This window comes from Eubalaena glacialis, chromosome 6 (assembly GCF_028564815.1).
Source record: "Eubalaena glacialis isolate mEubGla1 chromosome 6, mEubGla1.1.hap2.+ XY, whole genome shotgun sequence".
Lineage (NCBI taxonomy): Eukaryota > Metazoa > Chordata > Mammalia > Artiodactyla > Balaenidae > Eubalaena > Eubalaena glacialis.
Window position 1 is genome coordinate 7,028,680 of NC_083721.1, and position 22,600 is coordinate 7,051,279.

Consider the following 22,600-nt stretch of genomic DNA (forward strand, 5'->3'; position numbering starts at 1 on the left):
GGCTGAGCCCCAGGTTTGGGGGGGTGTACCCCAAATGAGGGGTGGACAAACCACAACTGGAATCCTCCTGAGAATCGAGCCTAGGCCCCTCTAAGTATCAGCCCAGGCACAGGGGAATTGCACTTACCTCTAAGAAGCACCAGGCGAAATAGGAGGAGCTCTGGACTCCTTGCCTGAGTGCAGGGGATCTCACTCATTAAACCAGTGGTTCTCAGCCACCGTGACTGTGCCCCCAGGGAGCCACGTGGCAGTGTCTGCAGACATTTTGGACTGTCACACCTGTGAGGCGTTCCTGGCATCTAGTGAGTTGAGGCTACAGGTGCTACTCAGCGTCCTACAACACACAGGACAGCATCTGCCCCCAAAAAGAATCATCTGGCCCCAAAGGTCTGTAGTCTCGGAGAAACTCTGCACTAAACCATTTATTTGGTGTTTACTCTTCATCATAGACTGTGTGTGCTATGAAGATGAGTTAAGAGAAGCTTACGGTCCATCAAAGGTGAAAAAGATTCCGTGAGGTCGCATGACAAGTACAAGTTCAGGGGGATGCTCTGGGCCTGGCCATAGCAGGGATGAGAGTATGACTCAGTTTCCCCAGGCAGGAAAGACTCCCAGAGGAGTGATATTAATATTTCTACAATGCACTGTGATTTATTAATAGATTTTAGGATACAACATATCATCCAGTTTCCTCATTAAATCTATGAGATGGCATTAAGATTATACCCATTTTATGCATGGAGACCATTGCATCTCCCTAACTTAAGTCCGCCTGCCATGGGCCATGTGACCCCAGGCCTGTGCTCCTCTTCCTCCCTCAGGGCTGCTTCCTTTAGCCAGGCGTCACCTCTGTGTTGGCAGGGACGGTGGAGTTTCTCCAGGTGATGGATGAGCAATATGTCCGATTTTTTGTCTTCTGAGAGGCATTAAATCCAAACACCAACCATATTTTGATTTCTTGTATATATTACACTGTTAAAAAAATTTACTTTCCTCTCATTTTACTTTATTATAACAGATCAATTAAACTGTACTCATCTTTACATTCCCTTCATGAGGTGATTCCAAACAGAACCACATTTAAAAAATAATTAGCGTGATGGGAGACCTACGGTCTGAGCCCCGTGGTGGCTCTCAGTAAATACTCATTGGGCTGAAATGAAAAATAAAAAATTCTCAGTTTTAGGATAGTGACTATTCCAATTCCCTGTGTGTCATTGTGTTGGAAGAGGTGCTTTGCCCAATTCCTGCCTACAGAACAAGATCTTGGCTGAAGGTCTTTTAACATCAGTTTTCTCATTTTATGTGGAATACTCAATATTTGACATTTGAAAGCGGCTCCCTGGGACTGGTCTCCCTCATGCCTTTCTACTTTGATGCATTGAGATTTGACTTCATGTATATTTTCTTACATTTTCTAGAAGACTTTATGTCTTCTTTTAGGACAGTGAAATTTGCAGCTATAATCACATTTGTTCCTTTCTGCCTTAAGGTTCTGAATCCGATTGGCATAAAAGATGTTTCCTAGTTAAGCTTGGCCACCTTCCAAACCTTCCAAGCTGTGGGCGGCTCAGTGTTGGAGACTGGAAAACTAGTGGTTTTCCCAAATGTGCTAGTGAGGTCGGGTAGTAATCGTTTGTCCTACTTGTAAGGGGCCTTGAGTCTTTGCAGACATCAGTTCATTGGGCTGCAGGGCTGAGACATGGATTGAAAGGGCCTCACTTGGGGAAGATTTAGTGAGAGAGTCAAGTTCTCTGGGGCTCCCTCTCTGTCTGGAGCAGACTTTTTCTCATCCCCCTTCCTTAGTAGCACTCATGAGCATCTTTGCCATTTCTTGGGGCATCAAACGGATGGACACCATTTTGTAGAACAGCCTAAGAGCCGTGCTCTTCCTTATGATTAAGTGAATCCCACCGGGTCACTGCGGATATTGACATTGGGACAAGGGCACTGCTTGGCATTTTCTATCCTGAAAGGAAAATCATCTTGGTTAACCAGAATTTACATAGCCTTTTAGGAAAATAAAACCCTGAAGCACCATAATGGCTATCGGGCTTAATTCTTTCCTCTCTGAAAAATGAAAGTGTTTTGAGAAAAACACACACACGCACACAAGATAGAAAAGATGCCACATCTTTGTCAGGTAACTATTTGTAGACATCTTATTCTACAGAATACTTTATTCTAAAGGATGAGTCCCCAAAGGATGCATTTCCTCCTCAGTTTTCAAGATCTAAATGTGCTGTGATCTTGCTGATGCCCATTTTTGGCTGTTAAGAGAAATATACACTTAAACCATGAAACTTTCTCAGGGAAACTTCAAACCCCTTCTGGGGACAAAGAACTAACTGTTGGTGGTGACTTTTTAAATTAATTTCGTCTTCAACTGCTTCGGAGAAGGGAGAAGGGAACAGGCCTGGTGGGAAGAGGCTGAAATTCCAGGTGTAAGAGAGAATATTTAGTAAGGGTAAAAATAACACACAGCTGTGAAGACAAACATCTCCAGTTTCAGTTTGAGCCCAGAGTGCTACGTGAATCACTGCCGAGCTCCACCCGCTACTCAGGCCATGGGCTCTGAAGCAGCTTTTCCACTGCCTCTGATTCAGAAATAAACCAGACCTACAAATTACCCCGGCGCTTTCCAGACAATCCCCTCCTTGTCTGGGGTCCTAAAAATACCTTTTGTGGTGACTACCTCCATTCATGGCGTGAAACTTGATTAGGAGTTGGTTCGGTCGATTAGGACTAAGTATGTGCTTTTAGGATTCTTATGAAGAAAACCACCTGAGGAGGGATTGATTCCTATTCAGGTTTAAGGCAGACTTGGGATGCATGCCCTGGCCAGCCTCCTTAGGACCCTCTCGTGGAACTGACCTCTTTGGACTCTCAGGGTGGAGCTGCCAAAGAAAGCCTCTGTAGTCTAGCTTCATCATCAAGTTCTTAACATGAAGTCACCTAATAAACTAAAAAGAATATTTGGGAAGATAGCGCCATTCTAATAAACTGTAATGGGCTGAAGACTGCACGGGAGTAGACATTCGCTTGCTCGTCCACAGAAGGGTTGGATGGGATGTGGACCGTGGTCTTCCAGAGCAGAGTATGTGGGGCTGGGGAGAGGGGCTTCACCCACCCAAACGCAGGCACCACGAGAACAGGGACACTGTTGGGTCCCCAGCACCTGGGACAGTACCTGGCGTAGACTTGCTCTGTGTTTGTTACACAGATGAATGGATAAAGAAGATGTGGTACATATGTACGATGGAATGTTACTCAGCCAAAAGAAAGAATGAAATAATGCCGTTTGCAGCAGTACGGATGGACCTGGAGATTCTCATACTGAGTGAAGTAAGTCAGAGAAAGACAGATATCATATGATACTGCTTATATGTGGAATCTTTTAAAAAAAAATGGTACAAAGGAACTTATTTATAATACAAAACAGAAATAGACCCACAGACAGAGAAAACAAACTTATGGTTACCAAAGGGGAAAGGGAGGAGAGGGATAAATTAGGAGTTTGAGATTAACATATACACGCTACTATATATAAAATAGATAAACAGCAAGGACCTACTGTATAGCACAGGGAAACTGTACTCAATATTCTGTAATAACCTATAAGGGAAAAGAATCTGAAAAAGAACATATGTGTGTGTGTGTGTATAAAATGCATACCTGGATCACTTTGCTGTACACCTGAAACTTACACAACATTGTAAATCAACAATACTTTAATAATTTTTTTTAATGAATGAATTGAGGAGGCCCAGGGCCAGATGGCCGAGGAGAATCTAGGGAGTGTGGATTTGTTGGAAGGCTCTATGGGCCGAGGAAGGGCTTGGGTTGCACGTGGCCAGCGTGGACTTGTCTTTGTGGAAGATGGCTCTGGTAGCAGGAAAGCAGACTCTCTGGAAGGAAAGCTCAAGAATACTCCACCCTCTAATTTATCCCTCTCCCCCCGTTTTGCCTTTGGTAACCATAAGTTTGTTGTCTACATCTGTGACTCTATTTCTGTTTTGAAAATAAGTTCATTTGTACCATTTTTTTTAGATTCCACGTATAAGCAATACCATATGATATTTGTCATTCTCTGTCTGAATTACTTCACATATACACACTACTATATATAAAATAGGTAATTAATAAGGACCTACTGTATAGCGCAGGGAGCTCTACTCAATATTCTGTAATAACCTATATGGGAAAAGAATCTAAAAAAGAATGGATATATGTATATGTGTAACTGAATCACTTGGCTGTACACCCGAAACTAACACAACATTGTAAATCAACTATACTGCAATGAAAGTTTTTTTAAAAAAATATGCATTTCAAATGTGAAAAAAAAAATACTCCACCAGCATGTGATGGAGAGCAAGGCAGGGGAAAGCCGTCTCCAAGTGCAAGAGGAATTCAGGAACGGGAAGGAGGATGGGACTTGAAGAATGGGTAGATTTTCGAGAGGACTGGCAGGGTTGCCTTCACCCACTAGGAGAAGTTATATCGATCGCCCAAATTCGATGTTGACTTGTCTTGGGCTTTCTCTCAGGCCTGAGCGCCTCCACTGACTGTTGTGAAGTGAGGGTGGATCACAGATTTAAGGTGGCTGGTGAGCTCGGCCCTGTCACTTGGGGCTGCGTTCAGTGACATTCCTGGATAAATGAGGTCCGTTCACACTCAGCTCAGGGCACAGCACATCCTTGTCAAGCTAACGGTCGCATCTAGGCCATTTCACTGCGGGCTGTTTCTGTGATGGAATCTGCCCTGCTGTAAGTAGACGCTGATGTGAGAAAACCAATGTCACATGTCAAGTTTATTTTGTTTTTCAAAAACCAAAGCCCTAATTTTAACGTCTTGGTACATTTTTATAGGCACATTACCCCTTTTCAAAGAAAGGGATGATGTATGGAAACAGCTAAAAGAAGCTTTTGTCTTGGGCTGGGGTCCACTTAATCTTAAAAAAATTAGATGGACTACTTTCTCAGTGGTCCAGCTTCTGTGCTGGTCCTCAGTTCTGTCTTCTTAGACCCACGATCTGAGTCACAGGCATTCCCACTCTCCTCTCCGAGCACAGACACTTCTTGTCTGATTTCCTCACATTCATGAATGTTCACCCATCATCTCTGTAGAGCTTGCACCCTGCTGAGTGCCTCAAGGAAGGTTTGGGGAGGAACATATGATGTTGAACTGTAAATCGAGGTGGCCACCTTTTTTTTAAACCAGACTTAATCAAAATTCGTATGTATGTCCAAATAAACATTGCCGCCTTTAGCGTCTCCCAGGAGGCCCTGCCTTTGTCTGCACAGGGCTGGCCCTACTCATCTCACATCTGCCGCCCTATCCATGACTGTCTTCAGGGCCACTCCCAGGATATTCTTCAGAAAATACCCAAGAGTGATGACCTTGAGTCTTCTGAGGGTCCATCCCATTATGTGTTATGTCTGCGAAAGAGCCCATTCGTGTGGAGTTACCAGGGGAGGTCCTATAGCATGGTGGTCAAGTCCTTGGACTCAGGACTCCAACTCTGTAGGTTCAAATCCCAGCTGCTCCACTGCTGGTCGTGTAACCTTGGGCACGACCTGCCTCCATCCTCTCTGCAAGTCACCTGTAATATTGCTGCTGCTTATTGGTATTTGACCTCGTGGAATTGTGTGGATGAGATGAATAATAACAGCTAACACATAGCATTTACTGTGTTGTGTGTTAAGCACCATTTTGAATGTTTCACTATAACATGAATACATAAAGAGAGTTTGGAGCCATCCCTATCATGAGTAAGCAGTCAGATACGGGATAGAAGATGAACCAAATAAGGTCTGTAAATATTTGTTTGCCCACCCATGCGTTAGGTAAATTTCCCAGAGGCAAATTTGAATTTAAAACATATAAATTAGAAGACTGTGGAAACTGGAATATGTAGCATTCCATCTCTCAAGATTGTTTTCATTTTTTAATCATTTATTTTTTATATTTTTGCACCCATTTTTCTGGTTGGCCGGTTCTCTCCAAAATCAGTGTCAAGAAATGGTAAGCATGGAGTGCTGGCTGAGGAAATACAGTCTCCCAGTTCCTGTAGCTGAAGCAGCTGAGAGCTGTGTGATTGGAGCATCCTGCTTTATGCGTGGTATGTTCTCAGGTCTGTTATGGGATGCTGGGAAGGATACTGCTTGCCACATCACCCAGTTCTCTTCAAGAGAAGCCACGAGAGAAGCTTCTCTCAAGTTTCAGCCCAGGAAAAGCTTTGCTTCTGCTGAATGACTGGTTCATGTGTATCTTTTTGACACCTTGAATTGTCACAGGATAGACTTCCTTTTTTGCTTTGGCAAGTAGAAAGTTCAGAGATAGATTGATGTCCTACCTTGAACAACTATAAATAGTAAGCTTACTCAATGTGCTGATTTTATCTCTTGATTAATTGCTTTTCTGCCCTCATATAACCTTCACTTCCATTCCTTTGATCATTTATGTCTTGTGTGCATTTTTGCAGTCCACCTCAAATGTCACATAGTTTGAGGAAGGACAGGGGAAGAAGGTATATTCAGAGCCACCACACATACACATAAATATAACTGGAGTTGCAGAGGGAAATGTTGGACTCTCCTCCTTAGAAAAATGTTAATGTAAGCTAAGCATTTGTTCATCCAAGTAGCTTCTGGAGAGTCCTGCCTGGGGGCTTGGGAATGGAGTTTCCCAGCCCTCTGATTCTGTAACCCTACGAGAACCCAGTGGAGTTTGGCAGCATGTCTGCCTTCTCACCTTCATTTAAATATAGTAGATTTTCCAATTTATTTGATATTCTTTGCCATGTTCTTTCATCATTAATGCATAATACTAGTATGTTTTAAGAAGTCAATGATCATGTTCTCAACTCACCTTAATTCTCCAAATGCTACTTAAGAGTGATTAATTAATTGAGGCTCAACAGGCCATCTTAGTTGGGCATGTGTCTCCAGTTATCAGAAGGGCACCAACCCCCTATCTTGTTCATCATGAAGGTTGAGGGGGTCTTTCTACATTATTTCTCTATTTCCTAGAGTGACCGCAATTACACCCAAGTGGCATGGAAATCTGTTAGATTGCTGCAGAGATTAAACTCCTAAAGTTGTGTGGCCCCAAGGATGTTTTAAGGGACTTGGAGGCTGATACACCCAACTTTTTGGCACCCCAGCTGTTGTCCAATGCCTTCCTGAAATTCTTCAGTCTGAATCAGCCTCCCCCTCTCAGGGCAGCCCCAGCCCAATGTGGGATTTCTCCTGCTGTGAGCGGTCTTCCTGCCTTCTGTTCCCTCTCACTGGTGCCACATACTGTATGGGGTTGTCAAGACCAGTGTTTTGTGGGTTATAAATAGAAGCCAGACCTGAAAATGTGAATCTGAGAATATGGTTAAGACACAATAATTTTTTATTTATTTTATTGTGGTAAGAACACAACATGAGATCTACCTTTTAAACAAATTTTTAAGTGTACCTTATTGTTGACCAAAGGTACCAAGTAGTACAGCAGATCTCTGGAGCTTTTTCATTCTACTTGACTGAGACTTTATGCTGGTTGATTAGTAACTTCACCACTTCTCCCTCCCCCAGCTCCTGGAAACCAACATTTCACTCTTTGATTCTCTGAATTTGACTTTTTTAGATACCTCATATAAGGGGGAATCGGGCAGTATTTGTCTTTCTGTGACTGGCTTTTTTCACTAAGTATAATGTTCTCAAGGTTCATCCATGCTGTCATCTATTTCCAAATTTCCTTCTTTTTAAGGAGAATAGTATTCTGCTGTATGAGTGTACCACATTTTCTCTATCTATTCATCCATCAGTGGACATATAGGTTGTTTCCACATCTTGACTATTGTGAATGGTACTGTAGTGAACCTAGAAGTGCTAATATCTCTTGCCTGATTTTAATTCTTTTGGATAAATGTGCATAAGTGGGATTGCTGGATCATATGGTTGTTTTTTTAAAAAATGTTTCAAGGAACCGCCATACTGTTTTCCAGTGCAGCTGTACCATTTTGCATTCCCACCAACAGTATGCGAGGGTTCCAATTTCTCTACATCCTCACCAACACTTGTTATCTTTTGGTTTTTGTTTTTATGATAGCCATCTTGACAGGTGTGAAGTGATATCTCACTGTGGTTTGACTTGCATAATCACTTTTCCATGCCCTTAAAAGGTAGAGTCTTTGAGAGAAATATCTTGAACCATGCTTATTAGCAATAAAGAAATTTATGCCCCAAATAATAAGACAGCGAACTTTCATATTCACCAGTTAATTACCCATTTAGCAGGCATCTAATGAATTGCCTTAGAACGTTCACAGGAACTGTTAAAGAACACATATGTGAATACTAAGAATATCATATTTAAAGGGATGCTCTTTGCTACGTGCATTTCAAAGTAGTGTACTGAATGCCCAAACCCTTACCATGTTAGAATAGAGAACATGGGATCCTCTGTTCTAGGCTTGGTACAGGTAGGATACCAGGCTGTTTGTGGGAAGCGTCTCCCTGTGACTTCTCGGAATGCACAATGAAGGTAGAGCTAAACAGTGCAGTAAGCAAGGGGCAGATTTCCAGTGTGGATCTTTTCTTACCACAGCTGGGCAAAGAGCTGAAAACGCATTTATTGGGAGACTTTTCAACCTACACTTTGCAATTCTCTGAATCATGTTAAGATTTCTTTTTCTTAAAATAACAGTGTCTAAATTCCATGAAAAAAAAAATCCTCCCCCAGGATTTCCCTCTCTTTCTTATTTCCGTCTTTTTAGATACGCTCTGGATGGGTCACACATCTGCTGTGCTGGGGAATGAACAGTCCAGGGGCAAGGATGGTGGCCTAGACTATGAATCGTGTATGTATCACAGTGCACACCTTAAGCCAGAGTAACATGTGGGGCAGGGCGTTCTTGATGCCTTTCTGAAATAAAGATCTGTTTTACCTTTTAAAGGGCCACCATCCTAGCCATCTTACCTTTACTGGGTGGGGCTGTCTGTGCGGGGGTTATAAGTGTGGCCAGTGAGTAGAGGCTGCCCAGCTTCAAGCCTCAGTTCTGCTTCCTCCGGGCTCTGAGACCTGGAGCAATTCCCTTCTCTTTTGTGTCCTCAGTTTACACCTCTGAGAAATGGAGCCAATGCCAGCGGCCGCTGCACCAGGCTGTTGTGAGGATTGGTAACTGTTAAGCTCTCAGGACACGGCGACATATATATATGCTACTCTTTTGCTATTAAAATTTCCAAGAGAATAAACAAGGCGAAATGACTGAACAGTGAGAATAGAACACCTGGGGCCCCTTTAACCAGTATTTATTGAATACCTGCCTTGAGTCTCATATGTCAGTGGCCCTATGGGGTGACCTCTCCCCTCTTTGGGGCTGGAGTTCTGTTAGATTTATTACTTAGATTCAAAAACTATTTGAAGTGATCACAAACATGGTTCCCTTCTGTCTTCCTCTGAAGCTAAAACAAAGTACAGTGGAAAAAAGACAATTTTTTAATTGAACTGAAGGTACAACATTTGAAAATAGGGTTTCATTCTGCTGCTTTTTTTCACAATGAAAGCTGGCTGGAAAAGCTTAATGAGATGAATTATGTCTTCTGGTTATAAGATGAAGACAAATTAACCTTATTGAAGACTGCCCCTGTTTTAAATACTTACACATATTTTTGGAAAGCTCTGGTAAAATGCAATTTAATAGCTCATTATATCTCTGTATTTGATGAGGGATCTATTTTAATGCCATGGGAAAACTGATTTGTTCCTAGAGCTTTAGTCCTCAGAGATGGAAATTGAACAATAGAATTGTAAGAAAATGGGAGAGTTGGAATGTAGGGTCCATAATCCCCCATGTTTCCTCTTTCTATAATTCTATACATCTCTTTGACTTTTAACTTTTTAGATGGATAACTGCCTTGCTGGAGAAGAAAGAATTTACGGTGCCTGACATACAGCAGGCACTCAATAAAAAATGGTCTAAATGGAGGCGTGAACGAATGAATCTGAACAGTGCTCATCTTAGACCTTACAGATGTTACTTGAGTGACACTCATCACCTAAGTAGCATCTAAGGTCTTTTTCCTAAAGAAACAAACCCCTTTAACTCTCTTCCCTAGTAACTTCTCTCCTTGAGACCAATAGACCAAAACGTACATACTCCACTCAACTGATGGAATTTTCCAAAGGGAAAGGAAACTAAGTCTCAAGTGAAGACATTCAGTGTTTTGATATTAGGATGGGTCTTTTAGAGATAAATGTTGGAAGCCAGGAAAAATAGCATCAAGAGGAAATAATGCACGTGTAGGCAGCATTGGAAATATAGAGGGTTCACACCGTGGGAACTCCGACTGCTATTATTTTTAAATTTCCTTCATGTTAGTACAGCTGTGAGGATGCCATGAAACAGGGTTGTGTATTTCCAGGCCCATGGTAGGAACTTAGTCCTGGACGACCCCAACTATAACCTCCATCCACAGACATACCTGCTTCTTCCTCATCATCAGCCCTAAGCTCCCTCCATCAGCACCAGACATGTGCAAGGGATGCTGAGAACAAATCTGTATTTTCAAAGTTCCCAGACGCTGAACAAACTTTTTCCAGGGCCTTTGGTCTTCTCTTCCTGTCCACACCCCTGCCACGGCTCTTGGGTCAGAATGACCCTTTCCACCACACCTCAGTCCTGCCCCACCCAGAGAGTGCCCTTCTGCCTCAATGCCTCAGACCATCTCTGACTTGAAGGTCATGTCCATGCCAGGCCTATAGTTCCAAGGTTCTGCAAATTGGCTGCAGAGTTCCAGCAAACAAAGTGTGGAGGAGACAAAGGAAGGCTCACTGGAGTGGAGCCCACAACCATCAGGGCCTCAGACATTGGGATGGAAATCTAAAATCCAGTGGAGATGCATAGATTCCCAAGAGTATGAAAAATCCTGTGTTGGGTAGCACTTGAGAGGAAATTTCCAGAAATCCACCTTAGAAGACATAACCCAACCATCAAGATCCCTCAGAAAAAAACATTTTTCTGTTTCCTGGTTAAGCTGCATTTTCTGTTTGGAGTTTCCCCATTATGTATGATTTCACCATGTCCAATAACTTTCAAATCTCACTTAAAAATTTATATTCCCCTTTTTTCTTTTTTTAGAAAGGCAGGTTTGTCTTTATCCGAGAGGCCGTGGCTGTCTTAATGAACAGCAGCCCTGTGAGCTGTTCCCCAAGGCCCAGCAGCTGACTCCTTTCTGCAGGCACATAGCTGGTTTCACCCCCCCAATCCCAGTCCTACAGGGCTGCTGGGGTCCCCTGTCCTGCCCCCTCCTCTGATCTTCCTGCCTGCACCTAAGCCAGGAACACTGGGGGCCTTCAAACTGTGTCTAAAGGTTGGCTGCAGGGATTTGAAATTGGGCACGAGGATTTCGTTCTGAGGTTGTGGAGAGGCATGCACTCTAGGGTAAACCTTGCTGAGGCTCGTCTCCCAGCATCTGTGTGCGTGGCCTGTTCACAGTCACACGGGGAGAACAAGTGCCAGTTCCCTGCTCCTTGCAAGTGTTTCCAATCAGTTGTCACGGAAGGGGGTTTGACACGACAGTTTCAGAAGGGGCTGGCTGGAGAAATAGAAGCCAGGTGGCAGCTTTGCTTCCCACGTGCCTGCCCTCTGCTTCCACTGAGCAAGGGCACTGTCTTAGTCTGCTCGGGCTGCCATCACAAAATACCATGGACTGCGGGCTTAAACAACAGTTCTGGAGACTGGAAGTCCAAGATCAAGTTGCTGGCAGAGTTGATGTCTGGAGAGAGCTGTCTTCTTGGGTGGAGGATGGCCACCTTCTCACTGTAAACTCAGTGGCAAAGAGGAGAGAGAGAGAGAGAGAGAGAGACAGAGAGAGAGAGAGAGGTATCTGGTCTCTTCGCCTTCTTGTAAGGGCCACTAATCCCATCATAGGGGCCTCACCCTCAGGACCTTGTGTAAACTTAATTATCTCCCAAAGGCCCCACCTCCAAATGCCATCATGTTGGGATTAGAGCTTCAAAATATAAATTTGGAAGAAACACAGCCATTCAGTTCATCAGAGACACTGCATTTGTCTTTTCACAGTCTCTTCCCCCTTCCTCACGCCCCTCCACCCTGCCCCTCCTTGCTTCTCTGGGTATCAACGCGGAGACAGGGAGGAGGGCTCTGGGTTGCTGCAGTAATGGAAGGATGTGTCTTCTTCCCCTCCAGGAACTCCCCCGATGAATGCAGCATGGCCAAAGGAGGGAAGATGGTGGGTAGCACGGACACTGTCGCGATGAATTACAGCGGCTACATGGAGGAGAAGCATATGCCGCCCCCAAACATGACCACGAACGAGCGTCGAGTTATCGTCCCAGCAGGTCAGAGGCTCGGTCAGCGACCCACGCCTTCCTAGAGCTTCGTTCAGGCTCTCTCTTCTTGCCCTTGGCATTGGTCACCCTCCACTGCCTGGAGCAGTGGTTGTAAATGGAAGCCAGCAGAAGTTGGTCCACCCACAGCGAAATGTTCACTGCTCTGGGGGGGGTGTGTGTGTGTGTGTGTGTGTGTGTGTGTGAGAGAGAGAGAGAGAGAGAGAGAATCCATGAAAAGTGACCTCTCTAAGGAAGAATTGGCTTTTCTCTGAGGTTATTTGGTGTTAAATATCCTTCCTTTTATGAAGTGCTATTTATAATAGAAGGTAGGCTTTTAAAGTTTTTTTTTAATCTGGCAAAATTAAAAGTTGGGAACCCTATATTGTTTGATCTCAAACTCTGAAATTCCAGCTATCACTGACCTATAAACACAGACTCTGAGAGCCAGAAAAATTCTTTACCAGAAGTAATTCTAAACCCAAGCCAAAACAATAGCTCTGGATTTGAGGAAAATGCCAGGAATTTATTTATTTAGCAAAACTAAAGGTAATAGGAAGGATGCCTTAAACCTCCTCAGAGGAAATGCACTACATAAAACCAAAAATATCACCACAACAATAGCAGCAGTGACAACCATCACTGCTCAGTGGGTCCTGACTCTATATGAGGTACTTGATAAGCGATGTGGAGACATAGAAATTTTGGTGTCATGAAATCTTGGGAAATAGGTAGTGTCTTTGTCACAAGTGCCCTGATGAGGAAACTGAAGCTTGGAGAGGTCAGCCTGCAGTTAATAAGAGGCCAAGTTAGAGCTCAGGCCCTTCTGACTCCTTCGTTCTCTTCCTTTCGGGGGGTTGGAATGAATCTCAGCCCCTTGCAGTAGCCCCTGCCATCCCATCACCCACTGCAGCCACCTGGTCCCCCTCTTGTTCTGCCTCAGGGGCTGAACTTGCTGTTGCCTCAGCCCGAAACCCCCTTGATTCCAGGGAGTTCTGTCCTTCATCGGGGCTCTGTGCAAACATCTCTTCAGAAGCCTTTCCCGACCACTCCATCCAGAGTCGCCCCCTCCCCACTCCACTGTGACTCTCAGACCCCCACCTGCCTCATTTTCCTTTATTGCCTTTATTCCCATCTGTCACTATAGTGGACATTTATGTGAAAGCTCTCTTATTATCTCCTCCCTCAATAGAATGTAAGCCCCACAAAGGCCCTACCTCCGTGGCCAAGTGCAGTACCTGGTGTGTACTAGGTGCTCAGTGAATATTAACCGAGGGAGGAATGGATGAAGGGGTGCCTAGCCACTGGGTAGTACTGCCCGGGCTGCTCCTTGTTGCCGGAGTAATAAGAGGTGTGCATGGGTGAGGTTGGTGCAAACTTGATTCTCCCTTGCCCCAGAAGTCACCTCTATTCATCTCCATGAAGTGTGATGGCAAACGGGTTCAAATCCCCTCCGTGTCATGATTGCCACCCCTGCCCCTTATTCTGCATCAGATCACATCCAGTGGACTTGTGTTCCCATTGCTTTCCGAACAGGAGAGTTCAGAGTGCAGAGTCCTTGGCAAAACATCTGACTTGGGTTCATGGACTGGGTTTCCCTTCAGGGTTGTCACTGTGGCTTTGCAGCAAAATGATTTGATGCAGTTAGTTAGGTACGAAAGGGATCAGGCATCCCTGACCTCGAAGCACACGTTGTACGGCTTTTATAGGAGACAGTGGAGAGAGTCTCAAGTGTGCCTTAGGAGAGGGACAAAGCTGGTTTTCGTGTTTCTTGAGAGACAGTTGACATTTATGCAGAGGGCATGTATTTGGTTTGATCGTGGGAACTAAGCTGCATTCCTGAGACCCATTACTTGTTACTGTGACTTAGAACAAGAGGCATTTCCTGTTGAATGGGAAAAAATATGGAAGGGCAGATGTCCGAGATGCCCATCCTGGATGTGTGGTACCTAAAAAAGGCTTGAGAACAGATATGTGCCTGGAGAGGAGTGGGAAGGCAGGGATGCTGTTGCCTCGGACACTGGCTGAAGCTGAACGGTATGACGTAGAGACCCAGAGGATGTCCGCCCAAGCCCATCTCACCCTTTGCCTTCCTCCTTAAGAAAGTATTTTCTTCAGTTTAAGCAAAACAAAGTCTTTAGTCCTCTAAGGTGAGAGAATCAATCTGAGGAGAAGCCCAGGTTAAAGATGCTTATCTGGGTTCCGTGTAGAATCGCAGACGCAGGAGCTAAGCCTGGTACCATTATATCCTTTTAACTGACGAGGTCCTATTTCTGTCCCACCAGCAATAGCCTTTGATGTCATCAATATACTTTCCAGTAGGGCCAGACTTGCGGCTTCCTATGTTAAGTAAACTGTTTAGAAAACAGGAGAGATATTTACATGGGAAAGAGACAAAGAAGCAATTTAATCAAGTCAGAGCATCCACCATTTGTGATCTATGTAGTAGGTGCTCATTAAACGTCAGTCGGTTGGGTGGAAGCCTGGTCACACAGATTGGCTCATATTAAGTTTTTGTGTAAAGGCTGGTTTCATCTCCTGAAGAAAGTCCTCTTTCAGCTGTTCCCTCCTTTGGTTGCTTCATGCCAACGCAGAGGCAGTTATTCAGTTAACAGGGTTTGTAAGAGAGCTCATTGTGGCTGGTTTTGCAAGTTGTGAGTCTTTCAGTTATTGGTCAAGCCTCCTGTGTGTGTGTTCATACACAGACACACGGATGAACACACACACACAGAGCTGCGTTGCACAATCCAGAAAATCCCCCAGTGTAGAGATGGCAGGACGTGGGGACCACTCTGTCAGCTGCTGCCTCTGTACCTTAGGCCCCAGCTCTGGGATCCAGGCACCTCACTCGGGCACATTTTGGGTGTAGAGAACTCTGCATACTTAGGTAGAATTCTCCAAACCTGGTTCTGACTGGTTCATATTGTTCCTACTACTTAAACACATTGAATGGCACTCATAAGTGCCAATCAAAAAGATAACCAAAAAAAAACAAAAAAAAAACCCATTATTTACTCTGAAGCACTTGCACCATCAATCACCTACATACTGACATTCATGTCCTAGACCTAAAAATGGTCCTGATACACACTGGCCCGAAGATTGGTGTGTTAGCGAGAAGAAAAAGCAGAACCTGGGGTATTGTCTGTGTTCAGACTGGGCTCTTGGACCTGAATTCCTCACTTCTCAAAGTTCCTGGTTTTGAGACTCACTGTCTTTAACTCAAGAGCTTTAAAGAAACTCATAAAATAACCCTAATGAATAAATATATACCTTCATTGGATATATTTACACTCTCTCCTTGTTTCCAAATGGATTTAAGAAAGCTCACACAAATATAAATAAAGGAACAAGACAGAATCCATTTTCAGAGTAAACGGATAGAGAACATGGGCTAAAGTAAGAACTTAACAGACGGTGATACCAGGAGGGGGGTTTGTATGTTTATGTATATATGTATATATGTTTAACGCAAACTTTTAAATCCTGCACAGTTGCAAAAAGCGGGTGTTATTTGGGTCCAAGGTGTCAGCAGGCTGTGTGAAGGGGATGCCTCAATCAATACATGCCTCAGTGTCCCTAGAATAAAAAGAAAACAAATGTGGGAAAGACGGCCCAGCTATTAATTCTGAGTCGAGAGAAAAATGTGTTCCTTGGTTTATTGTAGGAGGGTAACAGGGAAGGCACAAGAAAAATAACCAGTAGAGATGCCAGACATTCTGGGAAGCCCTGGCTTACACCTGTCATCCTGGCAAGGTTGGTGATTGTGCCCCTCCGCCTCAAAGTGTAGTGGTTGGACAGTACATCACACCTGTTCTTCCTTTCTTTCTCTCTCTTCCTCCCTTCCTTCTTTCCTTCCTTCCTTCCTTCTTTCCTCCCTCTTTCTTTCTTTCTTTCTTTCTCTTTCATCATCTATCAATCATCTATTCTTTCTATCATCTGTATATCATTTATCTATATCTATCTATCATTTATCTATCTGTCTCTATCATTTATATCTATCTATCATACCTGCCTGTCTGTCTGTCTATATCTATCTATCTATTTGGTGTGAATATCTGTATATCTAGGTCTACATCTCAGGGGGTTGGGCTGTTTCTTATGTTCACAGTTGTAGATCAAAGTATCATTCAGTGAAATCAGTCTTAATAAGAGGGGCCCTAGACATGGGACCCAGTTAAATGGCTCTTTGTTGGCTCAGCTTAATTTGGAGGCTGACTGGGGAATGTTTCTCCCAAGTATGATCAGACCACTTGCACCAGGATTCCCTGGGAGACTTGTGATTTAAGAACGCCCATCTCTAAATTTTATGAATCCCGGTGTGGGGTTGAGGATTCTACATTGGTAACACATTCCTGTGTGATTTTCATGAATTCTAAGGTTTGAGGTGCTCTAAGCTAGATAGAAGACACTAAATAAATTTTGCTTTCATACACCTTCATTATTTGAAATAAAGGCATCATTTAGAAAAGGAAGTTGGCAAAAGAAAGAATTGTCCTAAAGCTTTTCCCTTTAGATGTGTTTTGGGGGCTGTCATTGGCTGGCACAATAAATTCTGTAAAGATCCTGCATCAAGGCACTCACAGGGAAATCCAGGGCCATTTAAGGCACAAAACACAGTGTGAGAGCTGAGGAAGAAGCCCCGCAGCTCCATTCATTGGTGGCAGCGCTGAGCTCCATTCAGACAGATCAGATCAAGCGCAGTACTCAGCCTTATACATTTTACTGTGTTCCCATCAACAGCCAAGACAACTCGGGGACAACCCGGGAATCTGACTTGCAGGTGGTATTTCCAATTCTTCTTCACCACGGCTGTGAACACAGATCGATGTTTAGAAAGAATGGGTCCCCATTGTACAATGGAACTAATCTGTTCTAGAGAACGTAAGTTTTGTGATGTCTGAGGAAGCCTCTGCAGCAGTGATGCTGTCCCTCCGTGTGCCGGCTGGCCTCCCGCAGTCACTGTTATTTTTTTGGCCTTGACAGTATGTTCAGCGATGTGCTAACTGAGAGAGCTGGCAAAGAGGAAGGCACGGTCTTCACCCGCTTTTCTTCAGAGTTGCAAAATGCTGACCAAAATGCAACAGAACCTCTGGTTTCAGCAGCTTACATCATTTTGAGAAGATTTTTCTTTTTCTTTATTTGTATTCCCTAAAATGGGTGCTAAGGCATGGGGCTTTTCAAACACTTCCATTTTTATTTTCTACATATCCACTTTGAGCACAAATGCTCATGGGTGTCAGAAGTCTGAGAGACAGAAAGTTGCCACATTCATCTTTTAACTGGCTCCCTGTCTTCATTCATTCATTCATTCATTCATCCATTCATTCATTCATCCATCCATCCATCCATTCATTCATTCATTTACTGAGCACTTAGAATATTCTAGTCACCAAGAATAAAAGCTCTTATGTGATTTAAAACCCCCTGTTCCTGGCCCCCAAACACACACGGCTAGAACTTCTTGTATTGTGTCTTCCTCAGGCCCTCCCTGCTGGGTAACTTCTACTCAATGCGTGAGGTATTTACTGAGTACTTGCTACTCTCACACCAGTCACAGAGGAAATGACCAAAGCCTGTGAGAAGCAGATAAGACCCAGCCACATGAAGTTAAGTAATTCGTGACAGCAGAGAGTATGATTAAGAGCTCAAATGAGTGATTCAGACAAATGTTTCAAAATAGCTGAGGAACAAGATGACTATAAACATGACTAGTAAAGAAAAGCTTCCTTTGTTCCCTGATGACAAGATTTCTAAATCCCTTTGCAGCCTCCACCCTACCCTGTCCTGCCCTCCAGTCACATCATTCTACTCCTGTGCTGCGTTGTCACAAGTGTCCTCGCCCATGCTGTTCCCTCTGACGGAATGCCCTTCCTCTCTGCTAACAAATCCTTCTCACTTTTCAAGGCATCTTTGAAATCCACCCTGTCTAGGAAGCCATCCTTGATCTGCTGGCACCTTCATTGCTTCTCTGCCAACGTCTTACCAATTCTTTCATCGCCACACTTTATTTGGTTTTATATTATATTCTATAATGCATCTGTATACTGGATATAGCATTTAATTCCATGAAGGATTTGAGATGCCTTGTGAACTCAACTACTGATAATCATGTGAACCAAGCTACTGCTCGGTTAGAAATTAGAGATCAGTACTAAGGCAATTACAAATATTAATGGAAAACCAAGGTCACATGAAGGAGGAATGCAGCCATTTTGGCCACAAGCTTGGCCAAGATGCTGTAGCTAAGATTCCAGGATGGCTCTGAGCTTCCTGGTGGCCAACGTAAAAAGAGCCATTTGGGGAATTAATGCCTGTTTTCAAAAAAGTTTCACAGGGAAGGCAATGTTTTTATTGGTGCAGAATCCTAAAAGCAGGATCCCTGGACTTTATGTTCGGGCTTCACTGAGGCTACAGTCGTGACCACCTTCCTGCCACAGTGGCAGTACCATGTAGTGGCAGCCTGCTTCTTGTGACATCCTCCACGGACAGAGTGAGTTACATTAGCGAACAGCTCGGTGCAGACAGAGAGCATATGCCCAATGTGAGTCTTTGCTGGTCTGGTTTCTTAGAAAGTCAGGATTTTGAGTTTTCAGAGTGGCAGAAGTCTCTCATCACCTGCACAGGGTCCTTTCTACATATGACATCTCCAAGCTGGGCTTGAAAGCAGATGAATAACAAGCGATAGAAGAATACACTCTCCAACCAAGCCCAGATGACCAACATATTACTACGATTTAATCTTATTAGAGTTCGTTATTTATAAGCCTGTCTGTTCTATTAGATTGTGAGCATCGTGAGTTGGTGATTATGTCTTTTGCATATTCTTCACCACCAGACAAAGCAGCAAGCTCGTGGCCCGTGTGCAGAAGTCAGTAAGCATGCATTTATTTGAGTGAATGGGAATCCAGCTTTAGTTAGTGGGAATCACAGAATCATAGGAGATGGATGTACAAGATTCTTGATGATCTTCGTTCAGCTTTGTATTAGTCAGGGTTCTTCAAAGAAGCAGAACCAATCTTTCTCTCTCTCTGTCCCCCTCTCCCTGTCTGTGCTTTACTCAGTCTCACAATTCAAATGCTGGTATCTTCTGGAAACAGCCTCACAGACACACCCAGAAATAATGTTTAACTAAATATCTAGGCATCCCATGATCCAGTCCAGTGGAAACATACAATTAACTATCATAAAACTCTTAAACATGAGAAAATCGAGCCCTAGGGAGGTGAAACAACTTTCCCGAGGACACACGCGGAGATGGGTGAGACCAGAGCCAAATCCCAGGCCTGTGCTCATTTATACTTAGGAAATTGTTGGTAAAGCTACACATTTCTTTTTTCTTTTTTCTTTTTTTTTAAATTGCAGTATAGTTGATTTACAATATTGTGTTAGTTTCAGGTGTATAACACAGTGATTCAGTATTTTTGCAGATTATACTCCATGATAGGTTATTATAAGATAATGGGTATTATTCCCTGAGCTATACAGTCTATCCTTGTTGCTTATCTGTTTTATACATAAAAGTTTGTATCTGTTAATCCCACACCCCTAATTTGTACCCCCCCCTTCCCTTTCCCCTTTGGTAACCACACATTTGTTTCCTATAAACTATACATTTCTTTATGTTACTTTGTCATGCCTCTAAACACTTCCAAAGATCTCTCCCATTATGTCTGCATTATGGAATGTGTTTCTATAGGCTTCTGGTTACAATTTTTTATGCTAAGTCAAGCAACTAAACAACCAAACCAACTAAAACTTAAATCCTAAAGTCAAAACTAATTATATTTTTAAACTATGAGCTGAATTGAGGAAACTGCCATTGGGTTACACGTGTGACTGAAACGATAAAGACAGAAATAGCAACAGTCACCATCTGTTGGGGGCACACTGTTGTCAGGCGTTGGCCATGTTCTTTATTAAAAAGGGATTATCTCACTTAAATCCCACAACTATCCTATGGTCTAGGGACTATTTATTATTCTCACTTTACAGATAAAGAAACTAAAACTAGGGAAAATAAGATAGTAGCCCAAGATGTCCTAGCCAATGATGTGGAGAGCCAGAATTCTAACCCAGTTCTGTCTGAATCCATAGTCTGAGCTCTTATTCCTATCCTGCATGATCAAAAATGTCCAGGAAGAACACAAGGTAATAGAATGATGGAATAAATTTGTTAAATTGTTGTAGATTCTGAAATGGCCTTTTCAAAGGAGATGTAAGTAATAAGTCAAGGGATAAAGGAGATGTTCAAAATCGTCTGTTGCTCAGCCCTTAACCTTTACATTTCCATGATGATAATGATTTCTCTGTTTTTCCTGACAACCAAGAGAAGAATCGCATTGAAAATAGCTTTGATTTGGCAAGAATGGCTGGGTGGATGTTAGTAAATGTAGAAAAAAAAATTAAGATAGATGATTCTGGTTTGGTTCATCCTGTACTTAAGATACCCACGGGATACACACAAGGCAGTTCAGTGGGCCCATGTAGAGCATAGGGTTAAAATTCTTTATCATGGGTGACTGCACGTGAGTTCTAAACTATGCCATTTTCTGGCTCTGGGAAGTCATTTAATCTTGCTGATCCTTAGTTTTTTTGGCACTAAAATAAGGATGATAGTAATGCCTACCTCATATGGTGCTGTATGGATTAAATAAGACATATGTGTGAAGTGCATAAACAGTGCTTGGGTTATAGTGATACCTCCAAAAATTGCAGCTCTTCTCTTCATATTTGGTCAGGCGTTTGGGAGAAAGCCCTAGACTCAAGGGATAAGCATGTATTATGGGTTGAATTGTTCCCTCACAAAAAAATATGTTGATGTCCTAATTTCTGGTGCCTTGGAATGTGACCTGATTTGGAAATAGAGTATTTTCAGATTTGATCAAGATGAGGTCACAAAGGTGGGCCTAATAAAATGACTGGTGTCCTTATCAAAAGGGGACATTTGGACCCAGACATACATGGAGGGAAGATGATGTGAAGACACAGGGAGAAGGCCATGTAAAGATGGAGGCAGAGATTGGAAGGATGCAGCTGCAAGCTAAGGAACGCTGAGGATTGCCAGCCACCACCAGAGGATGGAAGAGGAAAGGAAGAATTTTATCCAGAGTCCCAGAGGGAGCATAGCCCTCCTGACAGCTTGATTTCAGACTTCTAGCCTCCAGAACTATGAGGGACCACATTCCTGTTGTTTTAAGCCACTTAGTGTGTGGTCCTCTGTTAATGGCAACCCTTGGAAACCAATACAGCATGCGTGTTGTAGTTGGAACGTGAGAGCCTAGACGCCCAGGGATATCTATGAAGTGAGGAGAGTGGAAGACCGAGGACAAAACTCCAGGGACACCAACGTGTAAAGAGGGGCAAAGAAAGAAAACCAAAGCCGGGAGAGACTTGGAAATGGGACAAGTCACTCCATTTCTAAAACATGATGAGCATACGCAACGTTGTCACGGAATAACTAAGGGGAGGTAATGGGGGAACAAGTAAAGAAAAACAAAATCCCCAAGCTAGATAATCCACTCAAGAGGAGTTAAGAATGTCTCCATCCACTGAAATATTTTGGCATGTCAGAATTTCAAAGGTATCTTTAGAGCCCAACAAAAATAATGTAGTCATGTATGTTTTGAATAAAATACATAATGGAATTGTTGATTCTCAGAGAGTTTAAAGTAGGCACATTTTTTTTTTTACAGTTTTTGTGCTGTAGGGTATTGAACCATTCATATGTACAATTAATTTTTGACAATTGATTAATTAATAAATGAATGAAGTGGAGCATAGTGGGAGCTAGGTTGACAGCTGCATTGAAAATGGAAAAGTTTTAAAGTAAATGGATAAAAAATACGCAGAGAAGACTCTTGGTTCTAGTAAAATACTGAATTTAAAAGGATCTCTTGCAGAGCACCTGGAAATTATGCATAGAATCTAACATCCTTTTAAATGCATAGCTGAACTGAGAAGAAAGTCAGTGAATTTCTTAGGGACTAAAAAAAAAGGGGGGAACTGAGAACAGGGCAGCCCATTCTCATGTTGTCACCTGGTTGTCTTAGGTGGCATGAGTGGGGGTGGGGTTCCAATGTCTATAATACAGAGATTTGGGTTTTAAAGGTTAATTAGGGGCAGGAAATGAGATCTTGGTCTTGCACAAAGCAGGAGTTGGACCTGATCCCTCCCCTTACTCTATACACACATGCACACAACTGTGTGGTCCAACAATCTTGAGTCTGAGAAATTAACCATTGAAAAGTAGTTATGA

At 43.1% G+C, this 22,600-nt stretch overlaps 1 protein-coding gene across 8 annotated transcripts in view; it reads left to right on the forward strand.

The window, feature by feature from the left end:
• ERG (ETS transcription factor ERG) overlaps positions 1-22,600 on the forward strand; it is a 276,081-nt gene that overhangs the window by 221,348 nt on the left and 32,133 nt on the right. For all 8 annotated transcript variants that reach the window (XM_061193910.1, XM_061193911.1, XM_061193909.1 and 5 more), the window contains one exon: positions 12,203-12,354. In XM_061193910.1, the coding sequence (XP_061049893.1) occupies positions 12,203-12,354 (152 nt within the window). The remainder of the gene's footprint in view (positions 1-12,202; positions 12,355-22,600) is intronic.